The 16,615-nt window shown below is 34.8% G+C and overlaps 1 protein-coding gene across 3 annotated transcripts in view; it reads right to left on the reverse strand.

The window, feature by feature from the left end:
• Positions 1 to 16,179, reverse strand: part of LOC128993838 (transcription initiation factor TFIID subunit 4) — a 37,899-nt gene extending 21,720 nt beyond the window's left edge. For all 3 annotated transcript variants that reach the window (XM_054417885.1, XM_054417884.1, XM_054417883.1), the window contains exons 1-5: positions 14,825 to 16,179; positions 6,248 to 6,430; positions 5,544 to 5,618; positions 4,566 to 4,793; positions 1,082 to 1,207 (exon numbers count right to left, since the gene is read on the reverse strand). In XM_054417885.1, coding sequence (XP_054273860.1) covers positions 1,082 to 1,207; positions 4,566 to 4,793; positions 5,544 to 5,618; positions 6,248 to 6,430; positions 14,825 to 16,144 — 1,932 coding nt within the window. In that variant the 5' untranslated portion in view covers positions 16,145 to 16,179. The remainder of the gene's footprint in view (positions 1 to 1,081; positions 1,208 to 4,565; positions 4,794 to 5,543; positions 5,619 to 6,247; positions 6,431 to 14,824) is intronic.
• Between the last annotated feature and the right edge of the window lie 436 nt (positions 16,180 to 16,615).

Genomic DNA, 16,615 nt, shown 5'->3' on the forward strand with positions numbered 1-16,615 from the left:
AAGCCAGATTATCTATTGTCAACCGGCTTTTTATTTCACAATTTTTTAGAACAGTCCTTAGTTTACTCAAGTCCAAGAAGATGGAAATTACAAAATAGCCTACTAGTATAGAAGGAATAAGTAGACCTACTCAATTAACTTACCTATGTGAAAAGAGTTCCAGATACCAGTAGTTGAAGGCACAACAAAAAAGAACTTTAAACATTGAACCATCCAACTTCTTTCTACCCCTTGTAGGGGCAAAAATATCAAGTTTATTGAGTTGTTTTTCTGTATCCTTTTAACTAGGCTACCAGGTACTCTTTTCTTAGGTAAGTTAAACTTAGATGTGTATTGATGTGTACGATTCCCCGTACAAGTACGATTCTCGTACCTGTGTACAAGATGTGTATTGATTCCTTCTTCCTTAGTGTATTCCTAAGCCAAGTGTTTTTCCTCAAGAAAAAAAAAAAAAACTAGTAGAGGAATACAACAGGATAAAATTTATATGAACAATTTGAATCTTTATGTAGAGAAATTCTAGCTCTATAAGCAATAAACTCCACTAAAATCCTCTATAAGCTACATTTACGTGTCTCTAGTGGAGGTGCAAGTGAGTGGTGAAATACTATGAGGCCTCAAAGTTTGTACGTGAAAATTACTACAGCAGCTATGTGACAAATATATCTTGGTTTGCGTAACTAAACATTATTTCATACAACTCTGTTGAATGGACATCCTAAATATTCCTTTTTAATTAAATTCGTCCTATTCTAACTGCATGGAAATAGTAAGTTCTGATTTCAACCCAGTTGCAAAACAATTTAATTAAATCATTTTTTTAGAAACCCCAATTTTTTGTGGATTTTAAGAGGGTTTTGGGAATGTTTTTTGTTGAGTAAATGAAGGAATGTTCAGACATGCTATTTTATGAGTCCTTTCCTACATGCTGTTATATACAAGCATATGTACAAACAAAGCTGAAAATTTATTATTAATTGATCAGCTTCCAATATTTGCCACAGAACGTAACCTTCCCAGGAACGGTTAACAATCAGGCAATGAGTCAAAAGCATATTTTATGTCTGTTCAGATTTTGTACCTGTAAAGTCTGTTGTTGAACGACCGTCGTCTGCTGATTGTACAAGACACTGGCAGGTGGAGGCCGGATACCATCTATAATCAGCTCTTTGGTCACCATCGACTGGCGCAGGAGTGGTAAACTTTTCTGTAAGGTAAAGTTGTGATTAGTAAATGAAAATATTAAAGATATATATGAGTAACTTTAAACATTGAAATAGCCAGGTTTCAAGAATATTTTTCCAAGGGTTAGGGCCTACGCTATTTTGTATTTTAAATATTTATAATACTCAGTCAAAAATATAATCCATGCTAGGTTAGCTAGATTACCCACATATACAAAAATACAAATGCAATTCCAGAATAAATCATACTCTGGCATTCATTCTTGCAGGTTTGAAGGAGTAGAAATTGGAGCTTTTATCTCCTGAGAGAGGCCATTATTCAAGTGTGACGTGAACTTTCTTAAAACCTCAAACCTCACTTTAGAAAAGTTGCAGTTTGTTGTAGGAAGTCCTGAGGAGACATACACCACTGTGTGTAGTATGTCTCTTCACCTTATTTAAGCCTCACCCTGAAGTTATTTAAACCTTAAGACTAATATGTTGTCTTTTGACTATAATCAAACCTCAAATTAACATATTTGGGTGTTGTTAGGTTTAACCACAGAGAAGTAAAGTACATGAGACAATCGTGCCCTGTCAGCTCTAGTATGTTGTGTGTGCATTTACATACGCACTAGGTCAAAATACTTGTTATGAGCAAGGAAGAGTCTGAGCAGCAAGCATTGTGTGGAAGGTCCTATTACAAAGGGCACACGGTATTCCTCCTATAATTTATATAACTAGTTAGCCGCCCGTGCTCTGCCACGGGAATGTTGTCAAATCAAATAAAATCTAATCAAAATCATGTTTATTTCAGTAAGTAAATACATTGTTACAATACTTTGCCAGTAAAAATTTCATAGTTATGCAATGATATAAATATATAAAATAATATACTAACATAGTCATTAAATATGAAATGCCTCTCACATAGGCTACTACCCGTGCGTGAGAGATTTCCGCTATCAGGAATTAATAATATTAGAAATTGAAAAAAAAAAATAGATAAAATAAAAGACATTAATAATTAACAAATACTGTTTATCTTTGTATTTTATTTAGGGACTGCTTTTTTATATGAAGTAGAACGGATAGTTGGGCCTGTATAAACAATTTATGTTAATCAAACCAATATATTAGTTTAACCAAATTAATGTTTTAAATTAATTCGAGTTACATTTGAAAAATAAATGGTGTATGAACTGCACAATGCTGATAACCTAATAAGCTACTTATGCTATGGAGATAATTTGTTATTTTATATTCCTACATTCGTTGTTTTCTTGTTCATTACATTCGTTGTGCGGAATAAAGATAGTAATTTAAATCACGCATCAGCAGTTGGCCGCATTTCACGGATCTTTGACCTATTCTGTAAGTAACAGCTGCGTATACGTCGTATAGGCTATAATATAAAGTTGGGCATACTTTGGTTCAATGTTAGAGGGTATTAACGAATCCGATGGTAAACGGAGCCCCGGATCTTAAAATTATATAGGCCTATACTACCAGAATGATGATTCATCTAAGTGAGACTGCATTGCAAATGCAGAGTTGTAAGATCTTATATTATTCAAATAGTTTTTTTTTTGTTTCTTTTTTATTTTATTTATAGCCTATGTAGTCCATGTTGATAAGATTTTCTATGAACTCAGAATGTCGATAAGGAGCTAATTTTACCTTCCCCTTGTGACAACATAAGGAGAAAATACTTGTGTCGTGTCCCTGTTAGTCTGTTCTGACTCTAAATTCATAGATTTGCAGTAGTAACAAATCCAATCCAACGACCCCAATTCAAAAGAGTAGGCGTTTTTTTTTTAGGAACTTCCAGAGCACATTTAACACCATCACTGTTATTTACTTTTTAGTTCCATGGCTCCCCACGTTTTTATCGTTCTGGTTGTCTCTTTACGCACAGTTTCCACCTTTTCTTTTTCTTTTTGTACTTTTCACACCCTGGGGATTATGATAAAGTTGTATAACACTGTAATGACCCGAGTCAAATTTGCCTTTAAACATCAAATCACACACTTTTTTCGCCAGAACCAAAATTGTAAGTCACAGTTTCTCAAGCAACTTCCCTGTGTGCCTACTGGAAAAAATAGTTAGGGTATAGTTCACTGATAAATTGTAGTTCTACATATCTAGAATACTCGCCATCTCGAGAAGGTAAAGATTGGTACTACTGAACGTCAAACACTGATCTTAAGTAAGATTCATCATCACCTACGATAAAATGTTTGTATGTTTCCCACTCATTAGCAATTATCTGCACACCTTGCAAGTGGATTTCCCCATGATTGTTCTGGTGGGATAAATGATTTTGATCGAAACAAACAGTTTCCGTCCCCTACTTTCGGTATAATTTCACGTTCCATCCATTCCCTAACTCAAACTCAATTACCACTTTCCTTTGGATCATTTTGCATGAAAAGTAACACATTTCGAAAATACAAATTTATATTGTAGTTACACGTATTCGTAATCGCCATCTCCAGAAGGTAAAGTTTGGTACTGCTTAACGCCAAACACTTACCTTGAGTAATATTGATCACCTATGATAAAATGTTTGTATGTTTCCCACACATAAGCAATTTTCTACACAACCTGCAAGCGGATTTCACTATGATTGTTCTGGTGGCCGTAGGGAATAAATTATATTGATCGGAATAAACAGTTTTCGTCCCCTACTTTGGGTATTATTTCATGTTCCATACTCAAACCTTTCGTCCCCTACTTTGGGTATTATTTCATGTTCCATACTAAAACCTAAAATCAATTAGCACTTTCCTTCAAATCAGTTCGCAGGAAAACTAATACAGTATACGAAAATACAAAATTTACACCAAAACATAGGCTACAAATATTGTTTAAATAACACATTTTGGTATAATAAGTTAACAAAATACAGTTTTCCTTGATCGAAATCGTGTCTGTTTATAACAGGAACTTCTAGATTAATAATTACATACCGAAAGTGAGGTTATAAAAATAATAACAAATGTCTGACAAACATTAAACAGCTGACAAATCATTCATAAAATGTGTATTATAATCTTCCATAAGAATTGTATTGACTCGACCTTTGAAGGGCTGTAGTGCTTAGCCCTTAGAAAAAACGTAAATTCTAAGGAAGTTCGGCAAATCTATGCATTGTATCCTTTAATTTGAGACATACATCTTGTAGATCGGTCCAGGAATAACTGAGGAAACAGTGTTACAACTGTGTATTAAATATATAGATTTAACGACCATTGAAGCTCTAAGCTTACCTGCAGGAGGGTTATCAAAAGAAATCTTAAGCACGTAATCTATAAAAAAAAACTTTACAGCTATGTTCCCAATCTAAAAGCAAAACCAATTATTTTTTATTGTAACACAAAAGATAAGTTATCAACTCACCTTCAAAAATCCAATGAGACAAGGCTGTGGTGAGGCATTGAGTAATCTCTCCAATCGGTCACAGAACTCCTCTGGTTCCACCTTAGTGTCGACAAGTTCCTGGATAAGTGTCCTGACGTTGCGCTCTACCGCCTTGGGCTCTCTCGAGGACAACTCCAACAGGTTGGCTAGGAACTTACGGCATTTCTCTTTCACCGTATCTGCGGACGGGTGGCGTTGCGGTGTCGCCTATAAATATTATGGCATTATAGCACCGAAGTTAACAACTTCATTTAAGCACTAACTAATTAAATTCTCTTTGAAAAACCATAATTAAGAATGGATTTTTTTAAGGGGGAAATAAAAATGCAAATGCATAATACGTCTTCTGACCATAGTTCAGAATCTACACTTTAATATTATAACCTACTGGGAATATTCTTTCATATTTTAGGTATAAAATCATGCAAGTTCCCAAAAGAGATCCACTCTTATGTTTGAAAAAGGAAATACAAAAGGCCATGAAAAGGGATCAACTCCACCCTATAAAAGAGAAACATCCGTAGGCTAAGTATTAAGTTATTTTCAGTTAACAAGATAAGATAGCATAATACACCTAAGACTAGGCCTACCCAATAAAACAGCTGCGGTAGGCTATAGAATATCGTAGGTACATAGAAATCTCAGTTCGACAAAAAAGGACAAACCCAAAACAATGTGCCACATATTTCATACTAAGTATTTTAATTTAAATTATTTACACAATTTTTTTTAACAATTCTGACACAATTTTGAATACAGTAATGGGTCTGAATACTAGGCCTACTGTCCTCAAAACTGAACAAGTTATGACTATTTTTAAAATAAAAACCAAAATGAAATTACATTTACCTTGAGCAACTCCACAATAATGGAACGTTTTTGACATCAACGGTACTGTTTCATGATCAAGGTACACTACCTATCTATCTACTACTAGTAAGATATCGGAAACATTACCGCTGTAGCAGCGGCCGTGGACTGTGTGGTGAGAGCAGGAACCTGCGTCTGGACCGTCGCTGCCACAGCCCCGCCCTTCAAAATAACACGCAAATCATTATTTAACAACTAGTTAAACTTTATTACTTATTTACACATATACAGAAAATTCTTGCAACCTTTTTTATTTGACTAAGCTACTGACTTCATTTTGGTGACGCATCCTATAACCTCATTTGTTATTTAGCTAAAAAAAAGCATTACATATGTCATATTCATTTCTCATCCCATTATGTAAAACATCAAGTAGGGGTCTACACAAATAAATTTGGTTTAGAGTCAAAACCCTAGGCTTTGGCAATAGGACTTGGCTAATTTTACTGTAAAAGGGTAAGATTCAATTTTATCAATAGGCCTATTAATTAGATGATTTCAGATACCCTAACCCTACAGTAATTCATCTAATATAATGGAATAAAACATAGCCTATATTGTGTAAAAATTACTCTAAAGGCCTATTACTTGGAAGCCTACCTATCAAAATTGTTCTTGATTTTCTCCAGGGGCTTTAGTTATTTATAACATAGGCTACAGCCAATTATACAAAATTTACTTTCTTTTAGTTATTTTTCTAAACACTCTTAAAATGTTAAATGATCGAGTCCAAAATCAATCAAAAAGGGTCACTCACTAGGCCTACCTGAGATTGCTTTTTAAAAACTCACCGCAGGTACTGATTGCACTCTGAAGGCCTGTGTGTTGGTAGCATTGTTAGGTGCGATAGCGGCTGTTGGTGTCTGCGCAGGACCGACTCGCAGCAACTGATACTGGCCGTTCTCAGTCTTCAACAACAGGTGGCCGCCCTGCGCTCCTTGCAACTGTTGCAGCGCCTGCAGGGTTATTGGTTGCTGTAACACCATCCATGGAAATTGTGACGTATAGCTTTTTTGAAATGAAAGGTTTCTAAGGTGTGTAAGTTTTTTTTTTATTTTTTTTTTTGTCCTAGGACGCTAGGCACGAGCCTGGAATTGTTTTTCACATTACTTCAGGCTAGACCTAGGGGTTGCGGCATTATCACTTAGATAAAATCCATTGGTGACTTGGCGGGGATCGAACCCGGGACCTCAGGGACTGAAGTCCCGCGCTCTAACCACTACGCCAGCTCGCTCCCCAAGGTGTGTAAGTTAGAGTTAACAAGAATCAACTTGCTATAGGCCTATACTTTTGAATATACCTATAGGCCTAATAAGCTATTAAGAGATTAAGCTTAGGCCTACTAAACCAAAATATTGTCTTACAATTTGAAAAAAGGCTTTAAATCAAATTTTTAGTTACATACATTTTGTTTTCAATTGCTTGACTAACTTAAGTTTACAAAATCCAAACATAGCCTAGGCATTTTTAAATACCTCCTGTTTCAAAAAAGCCAGATTATAAAATTAGGTAGGCCTACTCTACCATAATGACCTTTCTTTGTAATTTTTAATTAAAATTAATTTAAAATTCAGTTAATATACCTTCAATAAAAATAACTCACAAAGAGCACTTAAACAACACAGGGTTAACTTAACTCAAATCGCCAAACTAGACTGTAGTTAGATGACTTAATTTGTTTAGGATCTACACAACACAAGGAATTCTAAGGTAAGGGGCTAGGGGTCTAGCTGACTTAGAATGAATTTCTAAAACTGAATTTATAAAACAATTTTATTAGTACATAGGTGATGTTGCCAATCTTCCTTATCTAACTTACAAAGAAGATTGTTAAATTTGAGCCATGTAGATGAATCAACAACTTATTTCAATAATTGTTGAAAGCTATTTGTTTTTCACATTATCAATAATCTATCTTGTATTTAGCCATAATTGAGTTTTTTAAACATAGGCCTAAGTTAACAATGTAAAATTGTGTTTATTGTTGGGGCATAAATAATTAAAAACAAGGGGACTAGTGGGTATTGCACCAGGTGCAACCAATTGTAAATAAGTTAGAACCAAAACTTATTTGCAAAGCAAAACAAAAATACAATAAGCTATCCTATTCTTGTCCTTTTACCTATCAAAGATAAAGTTAACTAATGTTCATTTCAGACTTAATCGAAAACCCCATTATTCGGACTGGCCTCGGTCCTGGGGAGTCTAGACAAGATGGAGTCTAACGTATAGCCTACCTCATTCAACAAAATTAGCCTGTCAAAAATTCAATTTTCATAACATGTTTTTCTCTTGTTCAAACTGCGATTAGGCCTCTTAAACATTAAACTGACGGATGGTTTAACAAACCTACACATTTAAAAGGAACCGTTAAGAAAGTTAGAGTCAGCACCCATGGATCTTTTAGAGCAAACTCTAGAAATAAATCAAATTCACAGGCATAAAGACCTTTAGGAAATTACGTTTTTAAGGTTGAATAGGAAGGGTTAAAAAGGGTTGTTACAAAGAAACGCCTAATTGTATTGAGTAAGTTAACTTTATTCCCTGGCTGGTTTAATTTTAAAATATATACATCAACATACATACAATTTAACATAATTTAGGCCTATTCAATGACATTTTCCTCATGGGTAACTTACTTCTCAAGGCCAATAAATTGAACATTGCACTGTTTATAATATACATCAAACGTTTAGGCCAAAGCTAAAGTTAAGATCATGACATACTAAGTTAGGCTGCAAAACATGTGCCTTGGTCTTGGTAAGTTAGTTAGCCTGATAAACTGATCTAGGCACATTGTTGTAAAATTCAAAGTTTTCAAGTAGGGGCATAGACCTACTAATGAAAACATTCAAACCTTTAACCCTAGCAGTGGCCAACGATCGCTCACCGTTGATGCTTAGAACGGCCAGGATTGTAAGGCGATTGTATGGGCCGAAATTAGCCTACTTTAACGGTAAAAAAACACACTTAATTAACTCAGATGAGAACAATAGGCCTACCATTCGAAAGATCACATTCTGAACTTTTATTTTATTACATAAACAAACACTGTAGCAGGTATATAACAATGTCACGACGATTAGAAATCAAATGAATTTTTGGTATGGCACGACTTTTGCAGCCGACAATTGGGAACTGGCAAAACACAACTTGTTTGGCATTACCCTGGTCTGGTAATTTTCGACTTGGGATGTTGCGGGTGGTACCACTGGATAGCCATTGATTTTATCTTCATTGTGGTAGTTTAGAACGAAATATTGATTGGACAACCGGTATGATTTTATGAAAACAGCGGGTTTTCAAAATTTATAACAAATGGCCAACAGTCGCTTGACGATCGTACAGAAAATACGAATTACATACAATAAGTTATTATTACTAGGCATATAAGTTAATAGGGCCTATGTCATTTTGAAGAGGAAGAAATGTAGCTTGTGATAGTGACAGCCCTGCGCTCAGGGTTATTTCTCAGGAAGAAGACGAAAGTGCGTCACTACTGTCACAGTCTCATACACAAAGTGCCTTGCATTCGCCATTGCGTGTTATTATTTTGTATTGTAAGAGAAATGTGTGTGTGTATTTAACAGTAATCTTCACGCATTTTATTATGCATGAATATTACTAAAAAGTGTGGAATTGTGTTTATAAAAGGTTAGGCCTAACTTATTTTTTTTGCGGTTGTATTTTGCGGTTTTCCGTTTATTAGGGCTCTATTATTACCGGTATGCCCCTTTAACACATAAAGACAAAAATTGTTACCCAACGTGTTGTAAATTTTTATGTAGGTAATTGAATAGGTACACTACAATAATGATTATGTTGGTTTGAGGTAAACACATTTGGTATAAAAGATTTATACAAAGTACTAAGGATGAACATTTTTTCACAAAATCGCAAAAATATAAAAACATTATTTTATATAGCCGACATACATTTATAAGTAAAAAATATTTTTACCATATAGGCCTAAGCTTTATGACTTTTTTGGATTCCTTAACTTACTTCATTAGCTTTTTACAAACATTTAGGATACCTATCACTATTAGTATAGGCTTCATATGTTAGGTAGGCCTATATAACTTTTTACAACAAAAACTAACACTGTATACGGTTTTCATTTTTTTCGGTTCTCCATTTGTATATATTATTTCACCCCAAAAATTATTTTACTAACATGTTATATACCTATAACATAGGTACAGGGTGAAAAAAAGTCAAGACCCCCCCATCTAATATTTTTCCAAGTAAATATACAGAGATATCCTTTTGGTGGTCGTGCAATCTTAGCAGAAAATTTCATTTTATGATTTTGAAATTTTTGAGTGTCCCCCCAAAAGGGGGGATTTGGGGGGCAACTCGAACATTTTAAATGTAAACCCCCTGCAAGTGACACCTCATTTTGAAGGGTTTACAAAAACTTAAAGAATGGTGAAAACTAGAGGTTGCTATCTCTTCTCTATCTAAAATGGTAGCCCATAAAATGTTGTGGAAAATCAATGGTAAAATTGGGTTGTAATGGTAATATTGGCTACCATTTTGGATAGAGAAGAGATAGCGAACTATGGTTTTCACCATTCTTTAGGTTTTTGTAAACACATCAAAATAAGGTGTCACTTGATGGTGGTTTACCAGGGTTGGTACTGATTTTGGAAAATGAAATTCCCTGACTTTTCCAGGTTTTCCAGACTGATATTATACTTTTTCCAGGTATACCGTAAGACAATATCGAATAGTCAGAATAAAGAATTATTAGAAAAAATGTAGGCCTAAATAGTTTACTCATAAAACCAATAAGAAAAGAATTAAACATCTGGAATCTGGAAAATTAAGAGTACCAACTAACTTAACCTCACACTTTATGTTCTACTTGGCCTTGACTTGACACTAGCAGATAGACGATACGGTGCTTATGATACTGATATATATCGATATTTTGCTTGCGATATCATCGGCTTATATCGGAAGAAACATGTGATATAGGAAAAATAACTACCATGCTTGTACCGGAGACAAAAAGTAGTACCAAACTAAACTATTAAATGTTTCAACTAACAGGTTAAAATTTTTTTATAAACTCCTACAAGTGCAGTTTTTTTTAGTTTATTAAAGGTTGAATCAGTATTGAAAGGTTGTTGAAAGGGTAAAGGTGTTGAACTTTTCAAAGACTCCGGGAAATAAAAGTATTATTAATAAAGAAGGCTTGTTAGAATCTGAGTGGAAAGACAGTATAAAAATGATTGCAAATGTGGCGCCAGTGCGTGTTCTCCACGGCAGAAGTCAGGGCAATAACCGCTGCAGGCATGCCTGTGGTGAGATTGAAACCCTTGCACATGCCCTTGGCCATTTGGTGAACTTCTAAGAAACACTAGGCACCACAAAATAAGAAGTATCATAGCAAATGCCTTCCGAAAAAGGTATAATACATGGGAAGTGCAAGAAGAAGTACACTGTCTTTCTTCTAACGGAAGCACCAGAAGAGTAGATATTTTATTGATAGAAAGAGAAACTAACAAAGGCATAATTCTCGATCCAATTGAAATAAACATAAATCAACCTAACGAAGTAAATAAAGAAAAGAAAAAAAAATATGATTCTACCTTTGAATATTTCAAGCAAAATTTTAAAATTTGGAAAATTGAGGTGATTGGATTGTTTATTGGTTCTAGAGGAACATTATCAAAATTGTTTGTGAACTTTTGGAAACAATATGATTTGGACAGATCCTTTTTGAAAATTATTATTCATGAAACATTAAGAGGTTCATTGACCATAATGAGAAATCATCTATATGGCTAACATCAAAATTAATTAGTCTCATACAATTTTAACTTGAATAATTTTTTCTGTGTCATTGGCAACCTTATTTTTTAAGGCAGATGTATTTATTTTTATAAATTCAATGAGGAATTGTATTCAGTATCGTATTGAAATTGAAACGATGAATGTAGGCCTATTCTTCCGCGCATCGCGGTACTAGCAGTGTTTCCGTTTCCATATGTGGGATTATTAACTTATCCCGAAAACAGGATTTTTAGAGCATGAGCGGGATTTGAAGGGGATGTGGGATAAAACAGGAGTTTTGGCTATGACGTCCGTTTTTATTTACTATGCATTTATTTTAGTGAAAAACTTACTCCAATCGTAAAAATTACCTTAACAAAATATAATAGCGATGTTAAAACAACCATTTAAACAAAATATGTCCAATTCAACACTCAGAATTTAACATCAAAAATCTTAAGGGATTAAACGGGATTTCTTAACCAAGTGACCGGGATTATATTCTTTTGGTCGTGTAGAAACACTGGGAGCTCGGTGCGTTCAATTAAGCCAGTAATCAGAGGGTGATGACAGAATGTCTGTTGATGTTCGATGTTTTTTATATCGATGGTAGGTTCCCGATGTTTTTGTTACATCGATGTTTTCGTCAAACTTCGATGTTTTTGACCAAGTATTGAGACGTAGATGCAAAATGTAGCATATCTGTAAAAAATGTAGTCTTTCAAGAGAAATTCCAGATTTTTTCCAAAATTCCCTGACTTTTCCAGACCAACAAAATTCCCTGACATTTCCAGGTTTTCCAGGTTTTCCCTGACCGTACCAACCCTGTTTACATTGAAAAAATTTTAGTGACCCCCAAATCCCCCTTTTGGGGGGGCACTCAAAACTTTTAAATGTAAATCCCCTTTTAGTGACACTTCGTTTTGCAGTGTTTACAAAAACTTAAAGAATGGTGAAAACCATAGTTCGCTATCTCTTCATCCAAAATGGTAGCCAATATTACCATTACGAACCAATTTTACTATTGATTTTCCACAACATTTGACTGGCTACCATTTTGGATAGAAAAGATATAGCAACCTCTAGTTTTCACCATTCTTTAAGTTTTTGTAAACCCTTCAAAATGAGGTGTCACTTGAAGGGGGTTTACTTTTAAAATATTTGAGTTGCCCCGCAAATCCCCCCTTTACCCTTTACCTTTTAAAGGGGGGATTTGCGGGGCAACTCAAATATTTTCAAAATCATAAAATGAAACTTCATATCTAGGTAGGCTATTTCTATGTAAGTTTAGGGAATTCAGATTGTCTACAAAATGTATATATAGGCCCACCTAATGAATTTCTCATAAAAAATCTGTAGAAAATTTTTTACCGAGGCTGCTTTTGAAATTTCAAAAAGAGATTATATTTTTTTTATTTTTTTCACTTCACCGAAAAAATACACTGTCTAAATGATTATTAGGCTATATTTCTACTATTCTTACTATTTCTAGATTCTCCTATTCTTTCCTAACAAAATTAATATAAGGTTGGCTAGGTTTTCTTGTAGGCCTACGGTTGAATTCTTACGAAGTTTCAAAAAAAGGTCTGCAAAATTGCGAAAATGGGTTGGCCATTCCCCACTTCTAACATTGGCCACTACTAGGGTTGAAGCTAAATGCTTATGGAAAATAGACTGGAATTTTGCCGCCGAAATGACCTTCACGCAACCACCGCTAGAAACGGTCACGTGCTTCTCTCTCTCTGTCGATTCTTTGTCTTACTGTCTCTCACTCAGTAGTCAGCTGACTTAGCCGTGCGTTCGAGATAGTCTACCTAGCGGCTGCTTCGGAAACTATTCAAAATTTAAATTCCAAGACTGAATTTTGAACAAAGGCAATGTGTCTCTTAAAGTGTTCTTGTACTAAAGTATTGTTTGTATTAAAAGTATTCATTCATAAATTTTATATATTAAACTTATTGATCATACTCCATGACAACAGAAAGTAAACAACAATGTTTACATGAGCACTAGGCCCTAACATTTATATTAACTTATGTGTAGGCCTATGTAAGGTATTATACGCTGAATTGTTATTATTTCATTGTGTTTATTAATGCGCTGAAGTGTTGTTAGCCTATTTGTATAAAAATATTTATAGGCCTAATGATTATTGCTATTTCATTGTCCGTTAGGCTATATAATTTATTGTTTTCTAGGTTAGTCCATGTGCCATTTATTGTACCTTCGAAATTTATTCAACTATGTTGAATAAACCATAAACTATGTTGAATAGTTGTGTTGTTCAACTATTTATTTCTCGTCACTCTTAGTTCTTTCATTGTCCTAGTTTTCACATGTACTGTATTTTCTTATTAATGTATTGTTAATTTTGATATCCCTCTCATTATTATTATTATATATATAATAATAATATATAAAATAAATCATATAGGCTATCTAGTCATAATGAGCAATTCACAACTTGTAATCAAACTGAAAATTGGTGTAGGCCTACTTAATTCCATTGGCAAATAAATAAATAAATAAATAGGCCTTTATGTACGCAGGGTGACTGTAGAATGGAATGAGATGATCTTGATAGCTTTGTTACTTAGGCTAAGTTACGTATACTAAGTGTAACCACTTCTATAGTCAGAGCACACCACTTAATTAAATAGCACAGCGCTCAGCAACCAGTTCCAAACCCTCAAAGAGCTCCTACATTCTGACAGTTAAGTGTATTTTATCTAATTTAAGTTACTAACTTGTAAGTTATTGTCACACAGCCAAAAGTAGTCCAAAGACAATCTCGCAAATAAATACATAGTTTTTGCATTTTCTGTCTATAATTTCATGATGTTAGCCTCCCAATCACTTTTAATAAATGGGAATTATTTAACTGTCAGGTGATCCTTGGAGTAGTAATACACTAGGCCTACCGCAGTTTCAGCCCTCAGGTATAGGGCTTTCACATGACTGACAGTTAAAGGTAGCCTATTTAAGCCATTTATTAATCTGTCTATAAATTATCGATAACTGTGCAAGGGTTAAGTTAACTGTACTGTTTAGGTAATTTAACTTACTAGTGAATATAAGGAATCACATTTTCACTTTAAGTAGGCTTGTTCGGCTGCAATTTTGTTAAAGACCCACATTTACTCACATAGCCTACATAGGCCTACACAAAAGGCTGCAGGCCTATGAAAAAAACATTAAAATGTCATGGATTTAGCATGTTTGGCTAAGTTAGGTTAGGTTAGTTTAGAACAGTTTTATTTTAAAAACAGCTGGTAGTTAATGTATAATGTAGACCTAATAATAAATAGTAACTTACCGTATGCCTAAATGTGGGGTGTAAACTAAGGTGTGACACCCCCCTATTCACCTTCATGCTAAGATAGGCCTACTATTTAACTTAAGTTATACAGTCAAAACAAGTAACCTAAACTTAGTGTTTCAATCTCGGGCACAGTAAACGCTATCTATCCGGCCCAGGCTGGTCAACGATGAAGAGGAGGTATTTCGGTATTTCAGTTTGGATTGGAATAGGCCTACCATGTAACAAAACTGCAACACACAAATTATAAAAACTAAAAACTCACCCCTGGTTGTCCTGGACGAGCCCCCACCATCTGTTGTGTTCCAATGGTCATAACCCTCTGAGGAGCTGTTTTTTGTCCTGGTTGTGTCGGAGTGCCCGCTCTGATTGCGTTGACGTTTAAAATTTGAACGTTTGCAGGTATGATTGTTGGGTTATTTCCTACGATACCTTGTTGAGATCCTACTGACTGGTTTATAGGTTTAGTCAGCGTTACCACTCCTGGAACACCACTTGTGGTCGTAGTTCCCATTGCAGCGTTTACATGAGTGCCTGTCAAAGTCATTGTTGTGTTCACTGTCATAGGCACAGATACTAATCCTTGAGTCAAAGGTATACCCTGAGGTCCATGATTATTACCACTAGACTTAATAACTAGAGCGGTGCCGGTAGGTTTATTTTGGTCCATTCCAACAACACCAACACCACTGACTTGTTTGTTTAAATTAGTTCCCGATTGAGAGAAACTCTGAGAAACTGCACTTTGAACATTGGCATTTGACACATTTAAGACATTACCATGTGTATTAATTTGAGAAATTCCTAAGTTACCATTAGGAAGGGATGATATTGTCTGATTGTTAGGATATGTAACTCTGTTAGTCCCTCCTACAGTAGAAGTGACTGACTGAGTACTAGAAGGATAAACAAGCTTCACTGAGTCTTGTGACTTATTTATGCTTGCAACATTTGACTGAACTAAGCCTATATTAGATGAAATTTGATTTATATATCCACTAGATTGAACACCTCCATGCAAAGATGCAACAACAGTGTTGACTACACTAGGTATAGCACTCTGGTGATTACTACAAGAAATAACTTTGTTAGCATCCGAGTTGAGAATTATATTCATAGAATCCGATCCACCGTTGAGGACACCGTGTTTCTGAGACGAAAGTGAGGATCCATTTGAAATAGCACTATTTAAATGGTTCTGATTTACACTAACTGCAACTCCTTGTTGATTAGAAGCCGCGGGTGTTGTAGTAACTAAAGACGTTTCTAACGAACCCACTAACGCATTCACTGCCGACTCATCCACGTCTGTATTAAGAGCTTCCTCCAGAAACTTAGCTGACGCCATTTTATGACAAAATCCAACTGTAAACTGATCTGCGCATGCGCAGTGGACAAATTGTACCCACAGTGCATTGCCCTTGAAGAAGACTGAAACCCTAATGTAGTCCTTCAATTTTCGATATTTCACGTTTAAATAAGACCGATTTTTAGCTCTAAAATAAAGTTTAAACCAAACTATCAACTGAATTGGTACAGAAAATGTCTTTGCATACCCATTTTCTCGAAAGTAACCATATGTCATAATCAATTCCCTTTACAATGATACAAGAAAATGTGTATACCATTTCACCAAAGCAATGTCGTGTTACGTATTTATTATTGCATCATAAGTGAACCTTTGAAGTTTACAGTCCAATAACAATCAGTACTGTAACAAATGTTATACTTTGTGTTTAATCACACAAAAAGTTAAATGTGCTATTCTAATGAACTATTTTACTAATTAATAATAGTTTACTATATACTTATTTAAGCACAGAAAATTTAGCACCTGTCTCCGTCCTATTATCACGGAATAACCAACGTACATTTAATCTATGGTATTATCAAACTTAAAATATCAATTCAATTGATAGTTTGTGTATTTTATAACGTTTATAACAAACAATTTCTCAATTCAATAAAGTAGTTTACGCGCACGGACGCCTCTTTGACTCAAGGCCGCGGCCTTCGAAGTGGCTCGATTATTTCTCCATTTACCAACTACGCCACG

This window comes from Macrosteles quadrilineatus, unplaced genomic scaffold, assembly GCF_028750875.1.
Source record: "Macrosteles quadrilineatus isolate MER2022 unplaced genomic scaffold, UCM_ALF_1.0 Scaffold_5__1_contigs__length_97177068, whole genome shotgun sequence".
Lineage (NCBI taxonomy): Eukaryota > Metazoa > Arthropoda > Insecta > Hemiptera > Cicadellidae > Macrosteles > Macrosteles quadrilineatus.